This window comes from Pholcus phalangioides, unplaced genomic scaffold, assembly GCF_987345545.1.
Source record: "Pholcus phalangioides strain wild (caught in Gottingen) unplaced genomic scaffold, Ppha-v1.0 ptg000004l_1, whole genome shotgun sequence".
NCBI classification, from domain to species: Eukaryota; Metazoa; Arthropoda; class Arachnida; order Araneae; family Pholcidae; genus Pholcus; species Pholcus phalangioides.
The window spans coordinates 26,218,853-26,246,490 of NW_028301597.1; the positions used below are offsets into that span (position 1 = coordinate 26,218,853).

Genomic DNA, 27,638 nt, shown 5'->3' on the forward strand with positions numbered 1-27,638 from the left:
AATTATCACCTCTTTCACTTTCTGGATAACCCCGTTTGTAATTAATCCTTCATGAATGCGGAAAATTTGCGGGAGCCACCCGTGAAAATGCTTTGCGTCCAATAACCCGATTGTTACCGCGAAGACATTGTACAGTTTGAGGCTCGTTCGCAAAAGGTTCTGAGTACCCCAGGACTGCCCTTATCAGACACGGGGGCCTGGTGTGTAAATAATTTCGGGGCTCCTTGACCCCGATTTTATATATTTTGTTGGGGAGAGGAATCAAGCATCCAAAGCGATTCATGCATTATCACAGAATATACAGGAATGCTGAAAATATCTACTTAAAAAATATAGGCACAATTATATGTAATTTAACACAAAAATTAATGAAAATTCAGAACTGAATGAAATCTTAAATCAGTGAAACAAATAATTTTTCAAAACTGGTTAAAAAATTAAGGCCTAATGATCTGAGAACTAATGAGAATTTAGAATTTATGAATTAAAAATGAGAAATAATTGAAAGATATAATTCTAGCACAAATGAAAATCCAAATAAAGTTCGGGTCAAATTTTGATCCATAAACAATTGATCAAAATTCGGCATTAATGACAGAAGTAATTCCAGTTTTGATGGTAATCCAGAAGTGATGGAAATTTAGAATTAATAAAAAATAATTGATGAAAGAAATAATTCCAAAATTGATGAAAGAAATAATTCCAAAATTGATGAAAGAAATAATTCCAAAATTGGTGAAAGAAATAATTCCAAAATTGATGAAAGAAATAATTCCAAAATTGATGAAAGAAATAATTCCAAAATTGATGAAAGAAATAATTCCAAAATTGATGAAAATTCCAGAATCTAATCAGTTGAAGTTCAGACACCTTGTTTACTACAAAGAAAAGTGTGCCGTATTTGATATATGTATATTTTTCCACTTCTATTGCCGCCCAAAACCGCGGGGCCCGGTGCGACCGCACCTGTAGCACACCCCTAAGGGCGACTCTGTGAATACCGGTTGGAATAATTATGAGGATCAACGATATGGGACCTTAGTTGTGTAACTTTTTGGTTATGTCGATAAAAAACTTAAGGAATTTTTATATGCACCTTTTTACATGAAAAAGCGGCCCTGGATATTGATCGACGTAATATAAGCAGTTACTTCGGAGTGATATGATTATCATGCAAATTTACTGCGTGAATCCACAAAGCCGACTTGGATATTCTAAATCGTATAATTGATGGTCATTGACATGGAATTTTCGAGTTCTTGAACATGAATGTAACCTCATTGGGTATGTAAATTAGATGACGTGGATTGCTTTGACGAAAAATAAAATAATAATTACGAGAGGTCATCCGTCGTTGTCATCATGGTATTCATGATATTTAGGTGAACACAACACATACTGGAAATTGGCTCGATGAGGAGGAAGAAGAACACGAACACATTAATCGATCATCCGCGAATCTGGCATTTATTAAGAAATTGATTTATGAACTGCGACCAGCTGTGACGTTACTTGTGCACATTATAACGAGTCGGCTGGAAAATTTTATTACTGCCCGGGTCGGAGCTTCGAATCCTGCTTAATGATTCATTCAAGGAGTTTGACGTCGTACAATTCAATCATCTCTCACGAATTTTTTATTTTTGGTGAAATATCTTAGGATTAAGGGAAAGGAGACAGAGGAAGAAGATGTACGACTCTTTTCGAAGACACTGGCGGCTCGTAGTCGCGAAAACACGCGGAGATTTACGAGAGCAGCATGTACAGGTGAAATAACAAACGCTCAGTTCATCCGTGATAATGTGGAATGACACTTTGTTGAACGAAGAAATATACCGATGAAACTATTCGAAGACATGAAAAGAAAATGCGGAAATACACAGAGATTTGAGAGTTTGTGTGTGCATCCAGTAAAAACCATCACCTACGTATAATCAAGATCAACATCTTGATCATTTCCAGTTTCATCTTCATCAAACCAAGTCACCGCGGCAATCACGAAAAATTTGTTTTCATTTGGATGTTATATAAGAAGCTTTCAACACATCTTGATGGTTGCATTAGGTCCTCCTTCCCAAAACTGTTTTTGCACAAGAGTCTCTAATGGCAGCTCGTTGAGTATGAAAGAGGGAATTCGAGTTGATAGGAAGTTGGCCAAGACCGAGAGAACGAAATTAACCTCATTCGAATTGTGAATCTCTATGGGATAAAGAGCACGTTTTATTTTCCTTTTGGCGAAATTTCCAAATTTAGCCTTGGTATGTGTATGGGAGGATTTTGCATATTTCTAGACGCTCCTGAACTCAAGAATATCTAGAAATTCTCAAGTTCACCTAATAATCAAACACAGCCATTAAAATATACGCGAAGAAGAAAATATATGGATCCTATATCTCTCTGTTCTTTTTTTAGATATTCCATAAAGTCCCGTTGAAATGTAGTGTCTTTCTGTTTTTTTGTTTTTTTTTGTTTTTTTTTGATAGATGCTATGAAAATTTGTTATTAATTCAAGTGAGAAATTAATTCAGAAATTGGTCCACTGCTGATATCTTTTCATTGATCTTTGAAGATCCTTTCCTTTACACCACTGTTTCTCGATCTTTTTGCTCTTTTGGAATCCTTGAAAAAACATTCACGTTGTAAAGACACTTGAATATGCGGAGTATACATGTTGTATAACAATGTCTCTGAAAATTTTTTTGCCCATGGCTCCTTACATTCTCCTCGTGGCCCTTGTCTTATCCATGATTCCATCCTCATCCAGAAGATAGACCCTTTTCTGCTTATCGGATCAATTTTTTAAGTAAATTTATAGTGAACAAAACTTTTACAAATAAATTCGGCCTCTTGACCCCCACTTCCCCGAAGCTAGAGTTCAGAAAGATTTCTCTTGTCATATTTCTATGTAGCGCCGTCTTAAGATCCTTCTGGCTATGCCCATGCTTTAATATGAATCCTGGTTCTATGGACAGTTCTGCTGGATTCTGAAAGTAGTCACACCTTTTCCTACCATATTTCATTTAAATGCTTTATTTTTTTCGCAGCTTCCTGTAGCTCCCCCCCCCCTTAACTCCCCGTCGTGCTGCCCTTCTACTTGATTTTCATTCGTTGCCTCCCTTGAAGTGAAAATCAATACAGTAAACGTAGGCTACTTTGACCAACGTTTTATAACTTTCAATATATTTCACTTTATAATAAACTTCACTTTACAATAAACCCAGCATTATTGCTACTTTGACGTTCTGGTAACGTTTTTTTTTGTTTTTTTTTACATCGATAGGCTATCTTATATTATGTAAATAAAAAACAGATTTTTTTACTTAATATAATTAAAAAAATGAAAACATTTTGAGCCAATGATACCCTTGTATGCGAGTAACTTTGGCTCACCTCACTTTTTCCTATCTTAAAGCATTCAATGAAAAAAGCTAGAGTATTTCTTGAACCTGGATTCTTTGAAGTTTTATTAAGAACCCTTTAATGAAATAAAGAAAATTTATTTCACCTTGTATTGATCATAAAAATAGAATATTTACATGTTTTTTTTGTTTTTTTTTCGTTTTAAATTCTCACTTAACAATCTTGTTTTACAAATTGATCAAAAAATACTTCTTTTAACAGGCTTTGGAGGCTTAATTATTGGGAATCAATAATCACTCATTTTGTCAATGTGACTAGCAAATACTAGTTCTTCATCGGCACTAAAACCTTGGGAGGACGTGGTTTTCATAAAGTACATAAGTTTGTTTGTAATGGTGCTTCGAGGTATTTTAAAGTTATCTGCAGCTTACCTTCGGTTTATTCCAACAGATCTAATTGCATCTAACGAGTTTTGAAGGTGGTCATTGCTGTAGTCTGCATAACTTCGAATTCCAGGGTAATGCCTGTATTTATATATGCCATCTTTCCAGTCTGGGAACGAAAACTTGAAATAGGATGGACATTAAAAAAAAAAAAGAACATAGTTATTCAATGTATAGTTATGTTTTTAATAACTTTACGATCATGGACGTAATATTACATCCAAACGCCAGTGGAATAAATTCAAGAAAGTTCTCTGTTTTCTTTCCTCTCTCATTATCACCTCGAAGCTTTGTTGCAACCCTACGAGGAAAAAAAGATTGGTGATGTATCTTTCTACTTATGTAAGAGCAAAAGAGAACAGGTAGGTGAGGGTGAAAGAGAAATCTACTTCGTACCTACACTCTTAACTATTACAGATGAGAGAAAGAGCGGGAGTATAGTATAATAGAGAAGTATATATCTTTCTTATCTTATCTATTATACTTTTTTCCTTTCATTTGTTTTTTTTCTTACTTTCTATTTTTTCTTTCCTTCCTTCTCTTTTCTTTTTCTAACATGCTGTTAGTGTAAAGTTACCATATTTATCACCGATTCGTCAAACAGATTATCCGAATTTCTTTCCAATCGTTTGTAAATGAAGTGGTTTAATGCACTCACAAAAAAATTACCAATGGTTGCAAAAATATGACCTACTTTGGCCCAACATTTTAGCTAAAGTTGGGTGTATTTTTGAAGTTACCAGAGTTAAATTTCAAATTAATGTTTTCGGAAAGAATGAAGGATCAAACGAAATTTTAATCATACTACAGCTAAAAATATTAATTTGTGTTTCTAATCAGGAACCTGCCCTACTTGACAAAGCTAGATTACAACCCCTACAGTTGAAAGTTCGAGAGGTGAAAAAAACACGTGCAATCACAGCATACATACACTGTTGCTGCCTAGTCGGCTATACCCACAGAGTTAGAATTTATATCTTTAGTCTACGGCTATACCCGATGCACTCAGTTGCCTTGCTTACTACTGCTACTTAGCAAAAACTACCACAACTAGTTTCGAATTTTTTTTTTCTACAGTAGGCCCTATATAAGATTGCGTTTTATTATTTTATCGTTTTGGGCCAAAAAAAGGGGTTCTAGGGCCGAAGTAGCTCGCGTTTACGGTATCTATAAATCCAATGATCCAGTTATTCCTCAGCATCTGAGATTATCAATATGCCATCGAATAAAAATAAAAAAATCTTGTAATTATTAGAGGAAAGGAATATCTAGAAACACGAGAGAGAGATTTTTCTCATAACAGATTTCATAAATTTTTTCTGAATTAAAAAAACTATAAAAAAATAATTTGTTTAAATAAATAAACTTTAAGAAAAAACCTAACTTAAAATAACTTAAGAAAAATATCGTAAATTTATGCACATATTGCCACAACTCGTTAATATTAGAATTTTTAAGACTTTCTCACTACGTGTTTTGTTAAAGTGATATTTACCTCTTGGGGAAAATCAATATTATTATAATGGTATGGTACTCCGAGGAATAATACGCGTATAGCAGAACTATATATATTGTCTAACAACGAGAACATTTTGTATTAAACATGCTGGAGGCCATGTTCCGAACAAAACATGCCCGATAGGAAATTATAAATTCCTCTCTTACAACTAGACGATGGTGTTATATAAAACAAGAGAGAGAGCGAGAGAGAGCTTTTCTCTTGCCCTTGTTATTCAAGGAGCTTGAACGAAATAGTAGGAGGGTCGTGTGTCAAGAAATTTTCACGAATTTGCATTTTTCCTAAGAGCTTTAAATTTATTCCAGATTTAAATATTGTAATTTTATACCGAAAACGTGTGTGTTGCATATGGGTATGTATGCGTAAGGTCCTAATGAAGAAAACACTTTAGATGAGAGAGGAAAGGACTGTGGATTTTCAGAGAGTGTTATAATTTAATTGATCAAAATTACTTATAAGATTAATTCGATATGATGGGACTTTAAAATCGTTGCAAAACTAACATTGTTTTGCCTTCATCAATGTTTTCAAAGCTGGTCCCGACTAAGTTATCTTTTGGCTTTCTCAAACCCTAGTATTAAAATCTGCCGAAGATGTCGATGTCTTTTACTGTTCATATAAGAAGAATCTTTATTAAAACAAATTCTAAAAACAGTTTTCCGTGCATGGATCCAATCAAGAGTAACTTCTGTTATAACAGTACATGGAGAAGTTACCACGATAACATCAAATTTTTAATTTGCACTTACAATCGAATGAAATTTAAAATAATGAACTATAACAATACAAACTTAAATCAGAAATTTATTTTAGTACTTGATCTAAGTCTAATCTATGTGCATAAAAGGATAATTTTCACTTAAAATTTCTCATTAATAACGACGATGGAACCTCAGATAGATACATGTTCATTTATTTCAATGCCAAAAAGAAAGATATACCTCATTCAAAAAAGTATAAATTATGGGATGAGACCAGTCTGCGGGGGACCAACCGTTTGTTATGAATTCTGAGAAGAATTATATAACATGACAATAAATAGACAGCTCCCTAGGAAGAAATTTTTTTATTGGCGAATTCCATATCAAAGTTTGAAACATTCATTGAAGAAAATCTGAAATATATTTACAAAGCATGCTTGTTACTTATTGAACGCAGAAATTTCATTTTTTATTCAGCTCGAAGACGGGCCGAATAGTTCCCGAAGAGCTGCACAGTTGGATGCTTTATTTTCGTTATATTGTCTTTGCTTTGTATTTTATGTATATATATATATATACACACACAGGGTGATCCAAAAGTCACAAGACTTTTGAAAACTCAATAACTTTTTGAATATGTACAATAGAAAGATTCGCTTTTCACAGATATGCATAGAAACATCTAGGATTTTATTTTTTCCATAATAAAAAAAATCGGAATAGTTATGTTTTTTCAACAGATGGCGCTATTGTATGTCAAAAAGTATTTAACATGCATTTCATATAAGCAGATGAGTTCATAAAATTTCTCTTAGAGTCTTTTAACGAATTGGTGCGTGTCGAATGTGCTGGGTTGTCTGTTGTGTACCTAACGATATGTTTGTTTTCGAGAAATACTATATATCATGTGTTGGATGCCATCTATCTTACGAATTTGGAAACATCATCTAAGCAGATTGCTTTACCTGTGGTATTATGCATGAATTTTAAATGTTGCATTCCTGATTGCTCTTTGTGGGGAGATTCTTTTAAGGCCGGTCGCCACACTATAGTTCGTTTCAGGTTAACTTTGCAGTGGAGAGAAAGGTAGAGAGTGTACTCCTTCGCCGCAAAATAAAGTTCCCATAAATCGGAGCTTTATGATGACCATTTATACAGAATATTGCAATTTTTTTTAATGATTTTGTGAAAAAAAAGGAAAAATATCGTTTTGAACCGATGTTTCTTCGTTTGAAATTTTTAAATTAGAAAAAAATATTGGTTACCACTATCCAAAAATCTATAGCAACCACAACGACATTTTCGCGGTATCCTAGAAATCGTCCATACCTTACCGAGGCCGCGCATCGATACATTGGTTAAGAGGCTTTTGTTGCCATAGCAATGAGTGATGAGGTTCCCTCGTAGCTTCCTCTTCACTGCAAAGTTAACCTGAAACGGACTATAGAAGCTAGAACGCGCAAAAAAAAAGTAACGGGACTTGTTATAGCCTCTTCACCTAAACAGGGGAAGAGGTCCGCATTCTCGCCTTGAAATTGGTTATTAAGATACTAGATGTTGGAGTCAAAAAAATATTGTCGAGAAGCTTAACCGCTTCGTTTACAAGGTTTTGGCAAGAATTTTTGATGATCTCTATTTGACGATTGGGTGATAAATATTGTAACCTTGTCCTAACCTAACCGCACGTTGGAAAAAGGGAAAGTAGGTGAAGGGGAAAAAAGAAAAAAAACAAATGAAAAGAAAACAGTATAATAGATAAGTATAGATAAGAGAAAGGATAGAGATAACATAGTGTATATATATAGATTTACGAGGTACATTTCTCTGTTTTAACCCTCAAGCTACCTGTTCTCTTTCCCTCATATATGTTTATATTAGAAGGATACATCATATGAGGGGGAAAAATCACTAATAATTATATAGAAATAAAAGGAAGGTAAAACGAACAACTTTTCGTAGGGTTACAACAAAGCCTCGCGATGATGAGGAGAGAGGAAAGAAAACAAACAGGGAGAGCTTGTTTGAATTTTTTCCACGGGTGTTTGGACGCAATATTACTTCCTTGATCGTAAAGTGGTTAAGGAAATCGTTAAAATTACCTTGCCTCGGTAACCGTAAAGTGATTCGAATTTCGCAAATAAAATGTATTTTTCGTCCTTAAATAAGGTTTGAAAAAGGGATTAATGAATGGATTCTCGTTAAGGACTTCGATGTGGTTATTGTGGAAGTTGTCACTCTTTCGTAACAGCGTTGCCTTTGGCAAACTCGCATCAAGAAATTTTGACTTGAATAGCTTCAAAAAACTCGGACATACCGTGATCATCGTATACAGTCACGGCTACAATGGCAACCAATGATAACTCAAGGATTAAAATCAATGAGGAAGAAGCCAATATCCGTTGGGGAAAAAAAAGATCTCTTGAAACCATAAAATATTTGATTTTTCCAGAAAAATAATTTCGAAAAAATGAAATTTATATTTTGTTATTTTTAATGGATGTGCAATTTTTATGAATGCCCTTTTTTTATCGTTAATCCCTTAGAAGAATTCGAAATCGTTTCTTCCGGAAAACTAATTACCATTTTATTCATTCGCTTGGAAGAAAAAATATTATACATTTAAAACATAACGTATGAGGACATTTTTGCTGTTCGTTTCAAAACATTAACCAAGTGTCAGGAGATGTAGGTCTCCACAGAGATTAAATAGACGGGAAATATTATCAAGGACACAGTTTGCTACATAAGTGGTAGGGAAAGGTCAAAAGACCGTGTATATATATATTTATGTATCTTTTCTCACTTTTATCTCCTTGGAGATAAGTCGGGAATTTGTTTTATAGAAAAAGAGAAAACGTGTAGCCATTGATACCACAATTTATAGATTACGAAACATCAAAAGATCCACCAGATCGTCTCTTTCTCTTCTCTTTATTTTTCAACTCCCTTTTGGTGTCTTCCACATTTGCAATCAGATATCAATATTGTCTTCCTGGTCTTCTGTTTCATATGTACTAGTTGCATTCCGTATTATTCCCACTAGTGTATGCACAAACAAAAAAAAAAATTTCTTGGATGAGCGAAATCCCGATCTATAGCAAATATGGCAATTTACTACCGTTTTTCTTTCAAAGTTGATAAGCTGCGTTGAAAGTTGTATTTTTCCTTTAACCAGGCAAATATTGGTAAACATTGAAGTATGCGAAGAAAAACTGCGTGAGAATCTCGCGCTATACAAGTAAAACCTTAGGTTGTGAAATGTTAAATCCAACAAATATTTTCCAAACTAGCCTGTGCTAGCTGAAATGAGACATGAAAACTTTTGATTCCTAAATATCGCATCATTTACACGTTAAAGGGGCGTTTAATGTTCTTGGAACTCCCGCGAATTTTTGAAAAAGTTGCAAAATGATGCAAGTTTGTTTTTGATTACTGAATTATTTTATTCCCATTTTTTTGCTGTAATTTTTCATCAATTTTAAATTTATAATAAATGCCGAATTATCACTTTTAATAAGTTCTAGAGAGTGTTACTTCTTACATTAATTTCCGTTTCCATTAATGCATGATTTTGGCATCACTCATGTATACAAAATTTACTGGGATCAAAAGGTTTCGGAAGTGTATATATGAAAGCAACAATGCCAAATAAAGGGTTAAGACCGTCTTCATTTTTTTGAAACGTGAAGACGGGGTGTGACCATCATCATCACCAGTAGAAAGGTGAGGGGAGCGAGCGAGAGAAGACCACCGTACTCGAGTCAGCCATGCTGATTCTTGAAAGCAGCTTGTTTGATTGCGGTGTCGATCCATAACGTCGTGAGTTCGGTATACGACATAAGAATTGAGTATTCTAATTGTTCCGCCTTGTTATTCACGAGTGGCAGGGTGAGGATGATGTTAAGTGATTTTGTGTCCCTTTTTCAGGGCTGTCTTCGAACTTACATAAACAGCGGGACACCTTTTGTTTATGAGGGTACTTCTACTAATCAAGCCAATTTAGTCTGCACGCGCATATCTCATTTTGGCATCGTCCTTGTATGAGCATCATCCTCAAGCAGGGGCGTACTCAGGATTGACCTTTGGGGGGGGGCACACCACGTTTTAGATAGGCACGAAGAGCTTATTTTAGAGAATTTCCGATTACTTCTCTAGCCTTCAAAGATCATTTTAAATCAATAGAAATGGATTAAGTTAGCATATAAAACAATTTTTCTCTTCTGGTACAGAACGGGTCCTCTGTAAGCTGTAATCTTTTGCCTTTTTCATCGGGAGATATCTTCAGAAATGACACATCCTTTTAGTTTCTCTTGTGTTGTTTTCTTTTAAGACGGGGGGGGGGGGGGTGGCCCTTACAAACCTACTGTTTTAAGTCGATTCCAAGCGTTTACAAGATGTCGATGACTCCACCGTCAGTATGGGATGATTATACTAGCTGTATATGCAGCAATTTTGATGTGAAACAAACCGTCATAACGTAATAAATAATTTTTGTATGCAACTATCTGTACAGGATGATAATTGAATATTATCACCTGGGGAAATTTTTTTGAACAAAAAGGGAAAGTATGAGTTCATATAGGCCAAAAGGATTACACTATAAAAGTGTTACAAAAGTTCATTTATAAAGCTCGAAAAATACAACCAATAAGCGCATCTTTTACATTTGAGCAACCAATAGGATTATTGGTTGTATTTTTCAATTTTATAAATGAACTTTTGTAACACTTTTATAGTGTAATCCGGTTATAAGAGGTTATGAAAGCGATCAATTTTTGATAATTGATTTTCGTCTGAATACAGTGTTGATCTGGAAAGTATGTGTAATTAAAGTTGACGTGTTAACTGTTTATTGCCTTAACTATCACTTACTTTAGGAACTTCTTAATGGAAATGTGATCTATTTTTTTTTTTTTTTTTTGGTCATGTTTGTCGCACCACTGTCATTTTCTGCACACGAGGGCTAATTAGACCGGGACCTACAATTTATTGCCGATTCTGAAAAAAAAAATCTTCTAGAACAATTTCCATAGAGAATATCCCGTACAGTATTGAATGTCGCGCGGGGACCCGGGTTCGAGCCCCACCGTCGCCACAGTGGTGGTTGGCTGAAGTTGGTTTTCTGTGGTTCCCAACTCCGAGGCGCAAATGCGAGCCGATCTCCCCGTTAAAAAGTCTCGCCACAGAGAGCTGCAGTCCTACAAACAGTACAAATATTCAGTCACTACACATCACTCATTTCTGAGACAAAATGGCAGCACTGAAAAATCATACACAACACTAGATACGCACTCAGACTGATAGGTACACACACACACACACTTCCGGCACAACTCACTAGGTAGTAAATTGCCTATGGCGATAGACCTGAGTTGTGCTCGGTTTGGAAAAAACAAAAAGTATTGAATGTCGGAAATGATTTTTTTCTTACTCTAGATTTCTTTTTCCTCCCTTCATCAAGACAAGATGTCAAAGTTTCATATCTTTCTGATTTGTAGTAAGGCTGTAGACAGCTCAGAACACGCTAACTTTGATTAAAGATACCCTGTGTATAGATTATTATATGTAAAAAAAAAAATCCAATTTGTAGAGGACAAGAAATGAAAAACGAAATCGACAAAACTTCATGCGGTTACGAAATTCATTAGCACATTGAATTTTATTTCACGGAGACACCATTCCGGTATCACAGTAAGGCCATTTCCTTGAATGGGTTTCGCTAGACATATCCGTGGGTAAAGTCTCGGACGATTTCGATGGTTTTTCATTTCCGAAAGGTGTGCAGTTATCTTACCCATACTATCGATTGAATGTAATGAATATTTTTTTTTCTTTTGCAGACATTGGGAATGTGCTTCTACATTCGTCTATAATAGATAACCTTTTTTTTTCTCTTTTGGGTGTGTATGCGCGTGTTTCTCTCCCTGCCACATACTCTTCTGCATCTCATGTTTCTTTCTATGAGGGTTATTCTTTATTTTATGAATTCCACCAGACTCGAGTGGTAATTGGATGCATTTTATGCGTGGAGATCCCGAGAAGAAGTGTGACTGTTTCTCTATGTCTGTTAATTTATGCGTACGCATGGCGTTCATTTCCGATTCCCTCTCTATATATCCTACGACTGGTTTCATCATGGTAATACACAGGAATCGGATTCAACAATGCATTTTTCTTTTCTTTCCAGTTTATGCTTTTCATGTCTGGAGCAAATGAAAATCATTTATGTATAGATTTCTTTTGAAGGTATAAATATTTAACGCACACGTGACGAAATATTTGCATTACCATCATCGTGTCAACGGTCAAATTACATGAGAAATTTTCGATTTAATCATTGTCCGCTCTTTTTGTGTACTTCAATACTGTGTAAACGTGCCACTACCCACGCTTTTTTACTGTTCCAGATAAAATTTTGAAGTCCCTCGGGGTGACACCAAGCATCCAGTTTGACCGGAACACCTGTACCTGATTTGAAGCACCTGCTCGGCCAATTTCTATGTTGTCCCGGAATAAATAACATAATATTGTACAATATAATTTGGTACTGTATTTAAATACCAAATAACTAATTCAATTTATTGAAGTCGACAAAAATAATATAATTCAAAAATTATTATAATTTTTGAATTATATGCACTCTTTTGGTATAAATATAATTCAATAATTATTCTAACATTATTCGTCCATAATTTGACTAGTGAAAACCTTGATCACATAGCGTAATCTTTCGATTGCCCTTATTATCTATGTTATAAGCAGTACTTATATATTTATTCGAGTGGATTCTCAAGTCCAGATCGGATCAATCGCTATCTTGTATAAAGCAGTTTGACGTATCTCGTAGTTTCCGTAAATGATATTGAGGATTACTCTCGGGTGTATATAGACGTTTGTAAATAACATTACGCGCGCGCCCAAGTTTCGTAATGCACTAACATTTGTTTGTGCGTTTATTTCAACATCATAATCTTTCTAGATCAATCATGTTTTCCTCCAATAGCGAATGGCATAACGTGTATTGTGATTCTGATACCAGTGATCAGTTATGACCAGGGCCCGGATGTTGACGGCATTTGAATTTTTTGCATCTTTTGCATTTTTCTGCTCTTTTTCACTGTTAGGGCATTTTTCACGATATTTTTTTTTTTCACTTTTTAAATCTTTTGACAGAGAGGAAGATTGAATACTGATTGTATTGGGTTTCCATTTTTCGCCTCTCTTTTACTGCAAAAAAAATCCTATTCCTCCCTCCCCAGTACTCCAGTCATGACCCCTCCCCCACATCTAGCAACAGGGCCCTCTGGTCAGAATCTTCACGGGTCTCCAATAAAATTTTGCTTGTGAAAAAACAAAAAAATTATAATCATTTTCATTTCCTTTATTAGATCAATGTCTCCAGAGAGGCAATAGTTGCCAATACTGGGGTGGAGGGGAAGGTTATGATTATAAACAATTTAAAAAACTGATATACATGTTTGATAAAAGAAAAATAGAAAATAAAATTCGAGAAAAATTAGTTGTAAAAAACCCCCCATGAAACTAACATTTTATATAGGCTACGTAAGATACATATATTATGATGAAAAATATGTGTGTGTATGTTGTGGTAAATGTGATAAATCAGTTATTATATATATATATATATATATATATATATATATATATATATATATATATATATATATATATATATATATATATATATATATATATATATATATATATATATATATATATATATATATATATATATAATAACCGCTTATTATGTATACTTACCAATCGTCTTGGTAAGTTTGATAAATTTATCACTTTTACCGAAGATTGTACATAATACCCAAGCGTCGTTGGTAAATTTGATAAATTCTTGAAATTTATCGCCTTTATTTGTGATTACGTAATTAGTGTACAGTAGACTTTCGACTATGCGGCCCAGTTAAAAAATAATAATTATCCGTAATTCTACGAATAAGAACGGATTTATGCATAAAGAGGGTGTTTTTGACTGTAAATGGTGAATATGAAAAAATTTCAGATGATTCTAGTATGTGTGATGGATATAGTCGGACCCGATATAATGATAACAAAATTTACGATCGTACCCAGAATGAATGAATTGCCATGTATAGTATATCATATAGTACGATTAGTCATGCTCACCAACGACACGCGACACTTGGGTATTATGAATAATCGCCGGTAAAAGTGATAAAGTTAGGGAAATTTGTCAAAATTACCAAAATTCTTGGTATGTATGCATAATAACAGCATTTATCACATTTACCGTAACATATACACACAGAAATATATGGTATATGTATATATATATATATATATATATATATATATATATATATATATATATATATATATATATATATATATATATATATATATATATGGTGGCTGGCTTTCGGGAGTGCTATTCAATTAGATGTTAAACTACTTGAAGTAGTATTCCATAATTTTTTTTTTACACAAAAGAAAAAAATACCGCGTTAAGATTGTTGATTTCATATTAATACTATTGCAGTATTGTGCTCGTATTTACATATTACGCATACATCGGAAATGACCGTAAAAGTTGGAAATAGAACCAAGAAAAGATGCTACTTGAATTTTATTAGCATGGTATTATCGCGTCAACTTGCGTCAATCCAATGCCAATTTACGTCATCCTATTTATTGTTGCGTGTGTGTGTGCGTGAGGTGAAGTAATCTCTCTGTGTGTATGTTTATATTAAGAACTTGGCCACGGATAAGATAGAAGAACCGGCAATGCACGTGTTTTCTTAAGACGATAGTTTCTCAAATGATCTATAATGACGAGAGAAAAAAAAAACGGTTACACAAAGCAAATATTTTCTTTTTTAATTCTTTATTTAATCGGCAGTTAAGACACGCATTTGCTGGAAATGGCCTGTGCACATGAAATCGATTTCAGACAAACATATCAAGAGATTAATTGTTACTGTCATAAGTTTCGTCCGTGGGAAAACTATTTCCAAACACTAGATATGGGCAATGTAATGACTCATCTCTATGCGCAAATGTGTGTGGGCCTATATGATTTTTTTTTTTTCCAAATGCCGTCACAGCGTTTTCTGGAAACGTTTCAATTTCAAGCGACGACATACGTTCAGCGATTTTTTTACGCGTTTCGGCGACGTCGGGTCCATTTTTTTTCTATCTTGACGTTTTCGTGATGTGGTCATCAGTCTCAAAATAATCACACGCATTCATTTATTCAACTAAGAGACGAGCGTCTCTCGTTGGTTGAAAAGGTTAAAGCATCAATATATCGTTGGTTCTAGTTTTCTGAACCTTAATTATATTCCAAGGTCTCCCATCTTCTTCCGAACACACCATTAGATGTTTTGATCAGCACACACCATTAGAAAAACGCATTCATTGTAATGCTACATCTACTTTCTGTCAGTTTGAAAGATAAAAGGCAGAGCTTACTTAATAAGGTCGAGTCTTTATAGTATAATGAAGTCACATCAGTAAACCGAAAAAAAAATGAAATAATTTTTAAGGTACAGTAAAACTAAGGAAAATGTGAACGATCCAATAAATATATATTTGATGTGAAAGACCCTACTTACTGTATTTTGATGCTTTTATCCTTTATCACCCTTTCCTGAGCACCTACAATTTCGATCTACCGTGATTTTACACCGTTTTATCTGTGAATACGTGAGTTGTAACTGAATGTTGGGGGAAAGAAGACCTGTCATTGTGTTATGTGTGTGTGTGTGCGCGCGCACGTGTTATGTGTGCTCTGTAATTCAATAAGTGCTCTGCCGTATAACTTCCAATTTTGGCTGGAATGTGTTTTTGGATATACGGCAGTTATTCATGTATGAACGAAAACCATTGAATATCTGATTTTCTGTCAAGAGGTCAAAAAAATACAGTAGAACCTCTCTAATCCGGACTCCTTGAGCTCTAGGTGGTTCCGGATCAAGGAATCTTCCCAATTATGGATCAACTTTTATTTCCCAAGTTTTCATATTAAAGCGTGCTTCTTCGAGAACTTTGATTCACAATTTTCTTCACAAAAGAAAAATTAATAAAGCAATGTACAGGGTAAGCAAAAAGTCCGTAGAAACTTTAAAAATTCATAAAAATCGGAAAAATGACCGAAATAAAAAACGGTTTGCAGGGTTAGCATCGCTAGATCACGAAAAATTTAAGACAGAAAAAAAGTCTCAAAACAGCCGATAGGTGGCGCTGACGTAAATAAGTCAACGAAAAGATACCCAACCAGAATGCCTCCAAATCGTTTATTTCAGCAGTATGTGTTCCACATGACCACCACCCCAGGGGTTATCACATTGCAGACGAGTCACAAATCCAGCAACGGCAGAGTGCAGCAGGTCCACATACACGGTTCATAGCGCTGAACTGATTGTGGATTAGGAGCGCAAGTTCTTATAACCGTCTCATTTGCGTATTTCCACCGAGGTCGCTCGTAGCAGCGCCACCTAACCGCTGCTTTTTTTAAGTCATTTTTTCCCTGTCTTGAAAAAATTCCCGTGACCTAGCGATGCTAACCCTGCAAACCGTTTTTATTTGTTATTTTTCCGGTTTTTATTCATTTTGAAAGTTTCTACGGACTTTTTCGTCCACCCTTTATATGTGCGCAGAGTAACAGATAATTTGATTTAAAACCATAATTTCACCGTTACTAGCAAAGCTGTATAAAGATCCGCTTTGGTTACTCAAGCCGCTTTGGTTACTAGTTATCCTTAAGAAAAAAAAATATTCTTTTTCCATTTTTTATAGGCATTGCTGGGATCTGGAAAAAAAAAAAATTCTTGTTTCTGAAGATCATAAACGGTAGATTTTTTCCGATTCTATATTCTGTACACAACATTCGCACTGGTGTCCCACGTTCTGGGTGTTTCAACTTTCCTCAATATACCTAAAAGCGTTGTTTCCATTTTCAGCTTGTACCTGCCACATCACTTGATGTTTTCGACATGTTTAGAAATTCACTTGGATAATCACAGAAAGCAATAGAACAGTCTTCAAGTTTGAAACACTAAAATTAACTGTAACTGTACAGCGCAGAGAAATGAAATTAAAAAAGAAAAATTCTTATGGCCAAAGCTGAATTTCTAATTTATAGCATTCATTGAGAAACGCAAGTGTCATTATTATTTTCACTCTCCCAGAAGCCTGAAAACCACAATGGACACCAATAATACATCGGGAATGAAAAAAGAAGTCAATATAAAAGAAAGAAAATGACCAATACTGATAGAAAGAGCCGAAAGGAAATTTGGGTTAAGAAAACAATTCCCCAATCGAGAAAAAAAAAAGTTCTCGCTACTGTACAAAATGATATCAGTGTCACGGTTCTACTTGAGAATGGTTTTCTTAGAGCAGGCATCTTCAACCCGCTGCTCGCGAGATGTACCCCAGGTCACTTGAGTGATCTGAAAATTTGCTACGGGTCACTTAATTGAAGTGAAAGTGTGCCACAGGTCACATTAAATGATCTGCAAATGTGCTGTGGGTCACTTGAGTGATCTGGGAATGTGCCGCGTACCACTTGCTACTTCGGGAACGTAGCGCGGAACACTTGAGTGATCCGGGAATGTTTCGTGGACATTGTGGAATTGCATTGCTGGTCACTTGAGTGATCTGGTAATGTGCCGCTCGCCATTTTTACAAATGTAGGTTTGAGGTCGTGGACCATATCAGATGACTCCGAGGATCACGTTTGGCTCGCGAGTTGAGCATATATGTCGTAGAAGTAGGTGTTACCACTTTCCAAGAGATGCATGGGGATGCTAAATCTATTTAGTAATAGGCTATTGTAATCTTTATTATTCCTTATTTCATTTCAAGAAAGAGGAGTTTTCCAAGCTTCTATTTAGACCCCTTCCCCAGAAAAAACGAACCCATAGATTCCAATCCCTCCCCCTCTCCCAAGGGGCGATATCGTCCTCTTTGAGAAACATTGGTTTAAGGGTGCCACTAAAGTTCCTCGAGTTAGAAGTGCTGCAAACGAATTTAAAATTCTAATCTTATTCCCGCAGAATATACATATATCCCATGGAATTTTTCCTTGACATATTAGCTTACTTTTTTTTGGTGGGAGGGGGGGGGCACCTCGTCGAAGGTAAACCCTCTTGGAGATGATTCATTGGAAACTACGCACACATAAATGAGATTTTATCATTATCTCTCTTTCATTTTCCAGGTTGTCTTCTCTCTGAACCCGACGTCGGCCGCCGCAGCTTGTGAAACGGGATAAAGTTGGCGGCTTTAAAGCTGGTCCAATCTAAGAAATCAAACCAACTTTTTCATCGAATTTCAAGAGAACCAAAGGTAAAGAACCAAACATGGCGTCACGTAATGGTAAAGCAGCCAAGAAGGGCAAACCCGATTTGGATGACCTCAAGCAAGAGGTGTCCATGGTAAGAACACTTTCCATATTTCAATATCAACCCCCCTTTACGTACAGGCTTTTAGCAATAGATAAGGGTGACGCGCAGCTGAATTATCAGAAATAAATCTCAAAAACTGGTATCATTGCTTACACATGGGAAATAAAGGAAAGAAGATGAGAGAGAAATATATATAGAAAGGTTTCTGTTCCTTCTCCCTCTCCCAGCTACCGTGTATCATACTATACTTTTTTTTAAATCTGGAAACCGTAGAGAGGGAGAAAGGATAAATAGTAATGCTGAGGTAGAGAAAAAAATGGCAATTTTTTTATTTCGCATTGTGAGTCCCGAAGGAAGGGATAAAGAACTCGAATGTATTTCTTCCAGTTACACAGGGACGGGATATCTTGTCCCTGATCGTTAAACTCTATTTTTGATACACGGGTAATCATCATGTATAGATTAGGCCATGATATGAAGAGTGTATCAGGTAAAACTTTTTACTTCAAGGGAAATTAACGTAACTGTAGTATTAAATTCGATTCTCGAGAATTGGACATTATGTTAATTTATCAGGTAATGAATTTAAGATATAAAAAGAAAAGGGAGAGAAGGAGTCTCTCTCTCTGTGAAACTTTACATCATATCTCCCCAACCCTTCTTCAAAATTTTTTTTCTTCCATCGCCCCCCCCCCCCCAACGCAATCTAACCCATAGAATCCTATGTTATACCCGTAGCTTCTACCATCCCCTGAAACATTCCATCGCCCCCTCCAGGGGCGTTAACTCCCACGTTGGGAATCACTGCTTTACATCTTTTAAAAAAAAAATCACGCGTACCAAAATAATCCGATTTTTTTTTTTATGAAAATCAGTAAAAATGTATTTCATATTTTTTTTTATAAATTTTATAATGAGTGTATAATAATTTCTTTTCGTGTCGATTTATTCGGTTTTTATCGAAGAATCGAATTAGTTCGCGGCGAATATCGATTACCAAGTGTTTTCCCCTCACCCTCCATCCTTCATTTGGGAGAAAAAAAACTATAATAACGAGATTTTACGTGTCCCCGAAAATGAGATTTTCCCAAGAGGTTCCAAGAGACATTTTAGAAATAAATCTAATGAATATTAATGTTTTTTTTTTTCCTGTGTGTCCTCCATTTTTTCTTCAGACGTCTCCTGGACTCTAAACCCATAAATTTTGTAAATCCCCCCTTTTTTTAATTAAGTTTTTGGTTCAGCATTTCATGATGGTTCATTACTTTTGATTATAAATAACCGCTTTAGTTTTAAATCCTTCTTAACCGCTTACTAACGGTTTATCCCTAAAATAAACCCGGGTAATGTTTTTGTTCCTTGATGTTTGCTCAAGTCCCTTGGTGAAATAATAGTTTCATATTTCTATATGAATACAGTATCTGAATTTTGGCCAAATACACATAAAAATACTCTTTCACACATATTTTTTAATACATTTTTTTTCGAAATTTTGAAATTAAAAAATATTTACTTGACATTTACTGGGCAGAAAATAAATCTTTCGTAAATAATTCAACTGCCAGCGGTTGAGAGTTATTATTAACTTTTCTGCATCATCGATAAAATTCGTAAAATCATTTCCTCGGGGCATCCAGTGAACATCCTTGCTGTTATAGACATTTACCGTTTTCTTCTTATTATTATTATTTTTTTTTTTTGATGACTTATAAAATTAGTAATTTCTCACATCAATATACTTATCTCTAGGACGAACACACCATTCCACTAGATCAACTATACGCAAGGCTTATGACCGATCCTGAAAAAGTAAGTAATGTTTCGCAACAATGAGTGATAATATTGAGTGGAAAAGTTACTTTTTTAACTCTCAAGATCTATATTTTGTCGAAAAATTATAAAAATTTCTTCAAGTGAGTATATAAGTTGATACTCAAGTTATATCAATGGATGTATTTTTTCGCCGCGCTATAGCCATTCAATACTCTCACACGGCCAGTTGGTCTGAGATCTATAATTTAAACTTGTGAACCAGAAAGATTGGACACGTACAGACTAGCTATGTCGAACCTATACCTATTTTAGAGATAAAGGGGGAGGGGCACTACGGAGACGAGAAAGAAGACCGCTTTGAAATAAAAATGACCATTCTTAGCCTAAAAATATGAGCCAAAGTGTTTGCTTCTCTCCTTGGTGGGAAAACACTTGAGATCTATCCGAAACAAAATTAAATATCAGAAAAATAGTTATGTTAAAATAAAATGAAATTTTTTGTTGGATCGCATTAATACTGTAGTTGTTCTGAGCAGCGGATTAAACACTGCTAGTCTGGTCCAAAATGAAGGATATTGAAAGCTTTTGATTATTATTTATCAACAAATAGATATCCCGATGAGTTTTTATTCTTTGTACCACGGAGATCGTACATTTTTGGCGTGAAGACAGGTTGTCGAAAAATTATGCAAATTTCTTTTGAGTGAAAAATGATATTCAAGTTACCGATAGATATATTTTTTCTCGCACTATTGCCATTCAATACTCTCACTCGGCCAATTGGTCTGAGAACTATAATTTAAACTTGAACCAGAGAAAGATCGGAAACGTGCATGAACTAACTACGTAACAGTAGACTATTGCTAGACTACCTATCTAGCCTAAGAATAGCAACGGTATGAGTATAGTATACCGTTTTGGTTGACTACAGAATTTGAGAAAAAAATTATTCCAGGAGTGCTGCGCGAGATGGTCCATTCAGAAACGAGTGGAAAGAAAATCCAACCCAATTTCGAACAAATACAAACGTTTTTGTGTTCCTTGTGGTGGTTAAGATTTCGCGAAGATGCTGATGAGGTTATACAAGGAAGGTCAAATCTTCCACCAACCAAACAGCTTGTAGGAAATCGTTACATTAAACACAAGAAGGGAGCAAACAAAAAATTTAAAAAGGAAATAAAAGTAGAGGGGGCTACAGTACAGCTAGCGCCAGCCTTTGGGAGAATAAGGCGATTCCCGGAACAGCTTCTTCTCCTTTGGCACAGCGCCATATCACATACTCAACTCGTGTGTAAATGACGTAAAATTCACTCTTTCCTTCTCCTCTTCTTTTATTATTATTATTACTACTACCACCACTGATATATACGAATATATATTTTTGTTATTTTGGAAGAAGATTTCCTTAGAAAGCAAAAGAACATTTCTGTTCTTATTTTCTTTTTAACTCTTTCTTCTTATATCAAGTACCATCTTCAGAAATTAGGTCACGCTTTTTCCTTTTTATTTATTTTCCCGCAAAAAAAAAAACCAGCTTTACTTACATACTTGTGAGAATTTCCGTTTTTTACCGTCATTCCCCTGAGAAAAAGAATCCGATATGGATAAGAACGGGAAAAATAACGGAAGACTGAAATATTTCTACATCTGCGAGATTTCACTAAAATGTCGGTTAAAAAAATGCTGGCTTTTCTTTTTCTTTTTTTTTTTTGAACTATTTAAATACTTTTATGTAGAATGTTTACGCTGTATTTATAGCTCCGGTGATATTTAATACGTAAATGTATCAAGAAAAAAATTGCGAGAATAGTTTTATCGGGGGGGGGGGGGGGAAGGAAACAAATGGGTACAGCATACCTATGAGTACAATCAGAGCTGCCTTAAGAAATAAGTGACGCGTGGCTGGAACCAGGCGCTTAGGGAATGGGGGCGACCTCTCGCATTCGAGATAATAGAAACGAAAAAAAAAAATTAATATTTGTTAAAATAAAAGTACAATATGTATAGGTGCCTGCGCTTTAAACTACGAAAATATGAATGCAAATAAAAAAGTACTATATACAGAATTAATGATAGTTATTGTGTTACCGCGAAGGTTGGTCCCGCGTCTGATAAGGATGACATGTGTTTAAATATGATTGAGGAGCAGACCCAGGATCGTTAGGATCGTCGATTATTGATATGTCTGGTAATATCTTAATTTTTTTTTTTTATGCACAACACGCGTGTTTTTGATCACGTGTGTCTTCACATTCCAATATGATGACCTCTGAAGAATAAATATCACTATGGGGTCATCGTCAAGAGTATACTTCGGTATACATGTAATCAGTATGACCCATTCTCTTAATGTCCTTATTCTACATATAAAATGCACAAATTTGCCACAGATCCCCTTGATCTATCTATCGATGGCGGCGGATGTCAATGTAAAGTATTTAGCATTTCTGGCCCCCTCTGGAAGGACTGCTGTCTTGTTTTGGGGACACATTATGTATGTACTCAAAGTTAACGTAATCAAAGACCCCATGTGCTATGTCATGATCTCTCGACTCGAAAAACTTAGAAGACCCGCCCTCTTCCCATGGTTAACACTAAAACAACGGGTGCGGTCATTCTGACCGCAAAGATATTGTGACATTGACATCCGCCGCGATTACACCTGAACGTTTGATCTCAAATTTTTGAAATTTCATGATTTTTCTCATCTTGTTTAAGCATTTAAACTCCTGGAATTATAAACTTTCCACGATTTTTAGTTTAGAGATAAAATGAAGTTCTACCTAAAACGACGGTCAATTAATGTGGTTACAAAACTTCCTAAAATGAAAACTTTTCTTATGAAAAAAAAAAGACAAGCATTGTGTAGGGACACGTGTTCTATCATGGTGTTTACTTTGTTCCAGTACGCATTTTGTACCATTCACAGGTACATTTTTGAAGAATTTCGTCGCGATCGTTATCCGATTCATTTAGTGTTAAACTCTGTCGTATTCACCGCAATCGCAAGTTAAAGGGATTAGTGATCGACACGGATTGGTTAAAAAATCCCGAATTTAAACCAATCCGTTTTTATCTCCAATCCTTTCACCTGCGCTTGTAGTTTCAACTCTGTGTGAATACGGCCGTTTATGGGTCTTGAATGCTTTGGGGCCGTTCAAGTATTACGTAAGCAAATTTTTAGCCATTTTTGACCCCCTCCTCCCCCTCCCTTGTCAGCAAAATTTCGTCATCAGCTCTGCCCCTCTGAATCCTGACTCATATTTTCATAAAGGGTGGTTGCTGACGTAAGCATTATCCAAACCCCCCTGTCATCAAAAGTCAGCAAATCGGAGAAAAAAATTTTATCAAATCCCAGAAAAACAGAAAAACTCTGTCGAGTTACAACATTAATGAGCTCATCTCATTGATGGTTGGTGGCGAATGTCGCAATCTGTCTTTCATTATCTACAGTTGGTGAGCACAGAATGTCTAGGTCTTGAGAAACCTACCGTACATATTTGAAATCACAAACAATTTCTGTCAGAAATTCAGAAGTTTTAGGAAAAAATAGGAGTTTTATTGCTCTGCTATGGGTGCCGTTGATGTTTTCAGAAAATTAATTCGTTCTGTGTACAGTGTGATACATCGAAAAGCTGTCTCACCTATGCTCATTTCATTGCTCGGGATTTCGTGGCTATTCGCGATTTTTTTATTCCGCATAGCAATTTCTTGGCAAATTTCTCGACGCTATTATACTTCAAACCTTTTCAATGGACTACCAACTGAAAATTAAGCAACGAATTGTAAGAACTCGAAGAATCACAATCAAAACACAAGTTTAGTGTTTATCATTTTCCAAGTCATTTTATCCCAAATTCCAAAAAGAAATAAAAAATATGACAGAGAAAAGTGTTTATCATAAAAATACAGTATAATGAATAAATTGAATATATACAGTTTCAGGGAAAAAAAATCGGAGCAAAAAAATAATTTATGTTGAATTTTTCCTATTGTGCTCAAAACGACCGCTTCCGTCGTTCTAGGTAGTTCGAAATTCCCGTCGATGGGACAGATTAGAGAGGCGATAAAATCTGCAAATACAACATGAGATCATATTTTGGTGCAGCGAAGGAAAAAACTTTTTTCATGCAATTTGGGGGCTATGAGACAGAAAAGGTTCGTTTGGTTAGATGTCAAGATATGGGGGAGGGGGGTCCATGCAATGGATCAATCTTTTAATTTTCTTGGTACACCTTCGTATACGCACACCATTTTTGAAAAATGAGAAACTAAAATATTGGCTTACTTGTTTTTCATTCAAAAACATGATGAATTGTCGAGATTTGAATTTTTTTTTTTCTGTGAAAAGATGCAATGTTACCTAAAAGGTTTACTTGAAAATAACTTGTATTTATCATTTGCGGTTTCATTGGATTCCTCCGTGCACATGAACTCCACACGTATAGAATTATCATGTTTTGATATTATTGTGTTGTCGATTATCAGGGTCTTACAGTTGCCAAAGCCAAAGAAATTTTCCTAAGAGATGGTCCAAACGCACTGACGCCTCCGAAGAAAACACCCGAGTGGGTGAAGTTTTGCAAGAATCTTTTTGGAGGATTCGCACTTCTGCTTTGGATCGGTGCCGTTCTTTGCTTCATCGCCTATTCCATCCAAGCATCGACTTTTGAAGAAGCTCCCGACGACAATGTTAGTAACTATTGTTTTTACATAAGTATATTCATAAGTACTTGAAACTGTGAAGTATGATATTTTTATATGTTTCATTTCAACATAAAAGTTTCTCAATTAATTTATTAACGTAAAAGCAAGACAAGAAAAGAGCAAACGTAAAATTTTTTTTTCCATTCAAATATTCAAACTTAAATAATAAATTCGATCTTAAATGTATGATAAAAATATTTAGATACCTCGAGACATTTCGTAATTTTTTTTGTTCGATTGCGTTTTCAAGAAGAAATAATTCGTTACAACTCGGATAGATAGAGGTATAGCGATTCTGATTGCATCAAACTCTCTGTCTCTACTAAATCTTCATTTGCGAGCCTAACACATGCACACGAGAAGAAGCGAATAATTAACTACAACAGAAGGGAAATGTGGCGTGCTCCCATCTTCCAAGTTGATTGATACTGAACAGAGGGACGAGTGAATCTATTATATCCCGAATGTACGAATCTATCAATCCCCAGACCTAATTTTCTGTTCCTATGGTTATCTATGAATCGGGATTAAATAAGTACTGGTGGAATCGACGTCGGTGACGATACCTCCCCAGAGGCTAATGGCGGCCGACTTCTCATCAAATTTGGTCACGATGAACAAGGCTTAGAAATGTGTGTGCGCTCCAACTCCTCACAAAATACTTCCAGCCGAAGAGATTTGTACAAGTTCTCGGTACCTTGGAGACACAGCAATGCAATGTATGCGGCAGCTTCACTTGACGTGGACGAGAATGGGAAGAAAGAAATCTATGATGTAATTTTCACGACAAATATTATCGTATAGCGTCGAAATGCTGTCTAGTTTTATTCAGACTCGATAGCATTAGTAAGGCAGCCGCGTTTACACGATAAAATATCAATGAGGGTTCATGAGAAAAAAATTATGGGATTAGGAAGAACTCTTCTTAATAAAATTATATATTTTTTAAATATAAAAATAATCGCAATAATTTTCAAGTATGAAATCAAGATTTCTCTCTCTCTGTGATGACAGTTCTAAACCCATATGTGTTATGTTATACTTTTGATTAATAAGAATCCATGAAGACGCGAATCACACGCGTAATCGAAAGGTCCATCGCTATCTATATAAGCAAATGCCTGAAATGAATTCATGAATCATTTAGATGTGGCTTGAGCACAAATGATGAATATTGAATTGTGTTAGTTAGGAGAAAGAACGGTATCAAACTCTATGTACCCCGAACTGTTTGTGTCAAATTTTTGCCGCGTTTACATTTTTCGTGGTACAGTGCCATGTAGATTTGAAACTTGGAATCTTCTTGTGTTTAAAAAAAATTATTGATCCTGACAATCATTTTGCATCAACCTACACTCACATATGCCAGTTGGTTGATTTTATATTGATTTATGAAATGTAACATGGACTTTCGACCCTACCCTCCCTGTATTGCAAATTTATAATCATTATGCATTGTCTCTGAATTGCAGCTGTATCTGGGTATTGTGCTGTCCGTAGTCGTTATAGTCACAGGATGTTTCTCTTATTACCAAGAAGCAAAAAGTTCGAAAATCATGGAATCTTTCAAAAATATGGTGCCACAAGTAAGTGAAGATGACGTGTTACGTCATACATTGCCTTGTTTTTTTTTTTTTTTTTTGTAATTGATAAACTTGTAACTTCCAAATGTGTAAAAAAAATTTCGTGCGAATCTTTTGATATTGTGTTTTCAAGTACGCAGTAGTTCTTCGAGATGGTCAGAAGCATACTCTACCTGCTGAAGATGTGGTCGTTGGTGATATCGTTGAAGTAAAAGGCGGCGACAGGATACCGGCCGATATGAGGATCATTATCTCCCAAGGATGCAAAGTCGACAACTCGTCGCTGACGGGAGAATCTGAACCTCAAACAAGATCACCCGAATGTTCCAACCCGAATCCACTCGAAACTAGAAACTTGGCTTTCTTTTCTACGAACTGCGTTGAGGGTGAGTTTACTAATGATAAAACAACTGTTGAAGTCAAATCAACATCTCGAAAGAAATTATACATAATTAAATACTCCCCCTCAAAAAAAAAATTTTTTTGGAAGCTTCAAAAAATATTTTTGAAACAGAAAGCGTTTAAAAATTTTAGGATTGAATGTATAAGTTGAAGGTAAAATGAGTGAGTTAAAGTTAGAGTAGTCTAAGTCAAGTAGTCAATCCTCATTTTGAGAAGAAGGTTTTACGAGAATTGTTTTCATAGAGTCACATGTTAAAATTGTTGTGACTTTATAATCTGGTGGAGAACTATTGAAGGTGAGACTTAGTTCATTAGTTTAGCACTTCTAGATTCTGAACTGAGTCAGAATTGCCGGAAATGTTACTTACACAACTCTGACTTTAACCCCGTCAAATATGATGTCTATTTCGTGTTTGTTTAACACCACTTACAGAGTGTGGGGGGGGGGGGGGGAGGTGTTGATTTATCCCGGGTTCCCAGTGACCTGGAATGTCGAGGAAATAAAAAGCGGTCAGGAAAAATCAGGGGAAGTAAAAAGAATGAAAAAAGTCAGGAAGATGTGAAATATTTGGAAAAAAGTCTGTATATTTATTTGGTGGATTTAGAAATAGAGTCATTTTCGTAGTGTTTTATACGCTTTCTTCAGAACTGTCTTACGTGAAATCATAGCTTTGCCCTTTAAATGTGCATTTAAAGCTATTACCTTAATAAAATTGACTTCATAAAAGATAAAACGAAAGTAC

At 35.3% G+C, this 27,638-nt stretch overlaps 1 protein-coding gene across 4 annotated transcripts in view; it reads left to right on the top strand.

Annotated features, from left to right (window-relative positions):
• LOC149087002 (sodium/potassium-transporting ATPase subunit alpha-like) overlaps positions 1 to 27,638 on the top strand; it is an 82,343-nt gene that overhangs the window by 33,488 nt on the left and 21,217 nt on the right. For all 4 annotated transcript variants that reach the window (XM_089231218.1, XM_089231216.1, XM_089231215.1 and 1 more), the window contains 5 exons: positions 18,244 to 18,460; positions 20,180 to 20,239; positions 24,692 to 24,895; positions 26,383 to 26,496; positions 26,627 to 26,879. In XM_089231218.1, the coding sequence (XP_089087344.1) occupies positions 18,386 to 18,460; positions 20,180 to 20,239; positions 24,692 to 24,895; positions 26,383 to 26,496; positions 26,627 to 26,879 (706 nt within the window). In that variant the 5' untranslated portion in view covers positions 18,244 to 18,385. The remainder of the gene's footprint in view (positions 1 to 18,243; positions 18,461 to 20,179; positions 20,240 to 24,691; positions 24,896 to 26,382; positions 26,497 to 26,626; positions 26,880 to 27,638) is intronic.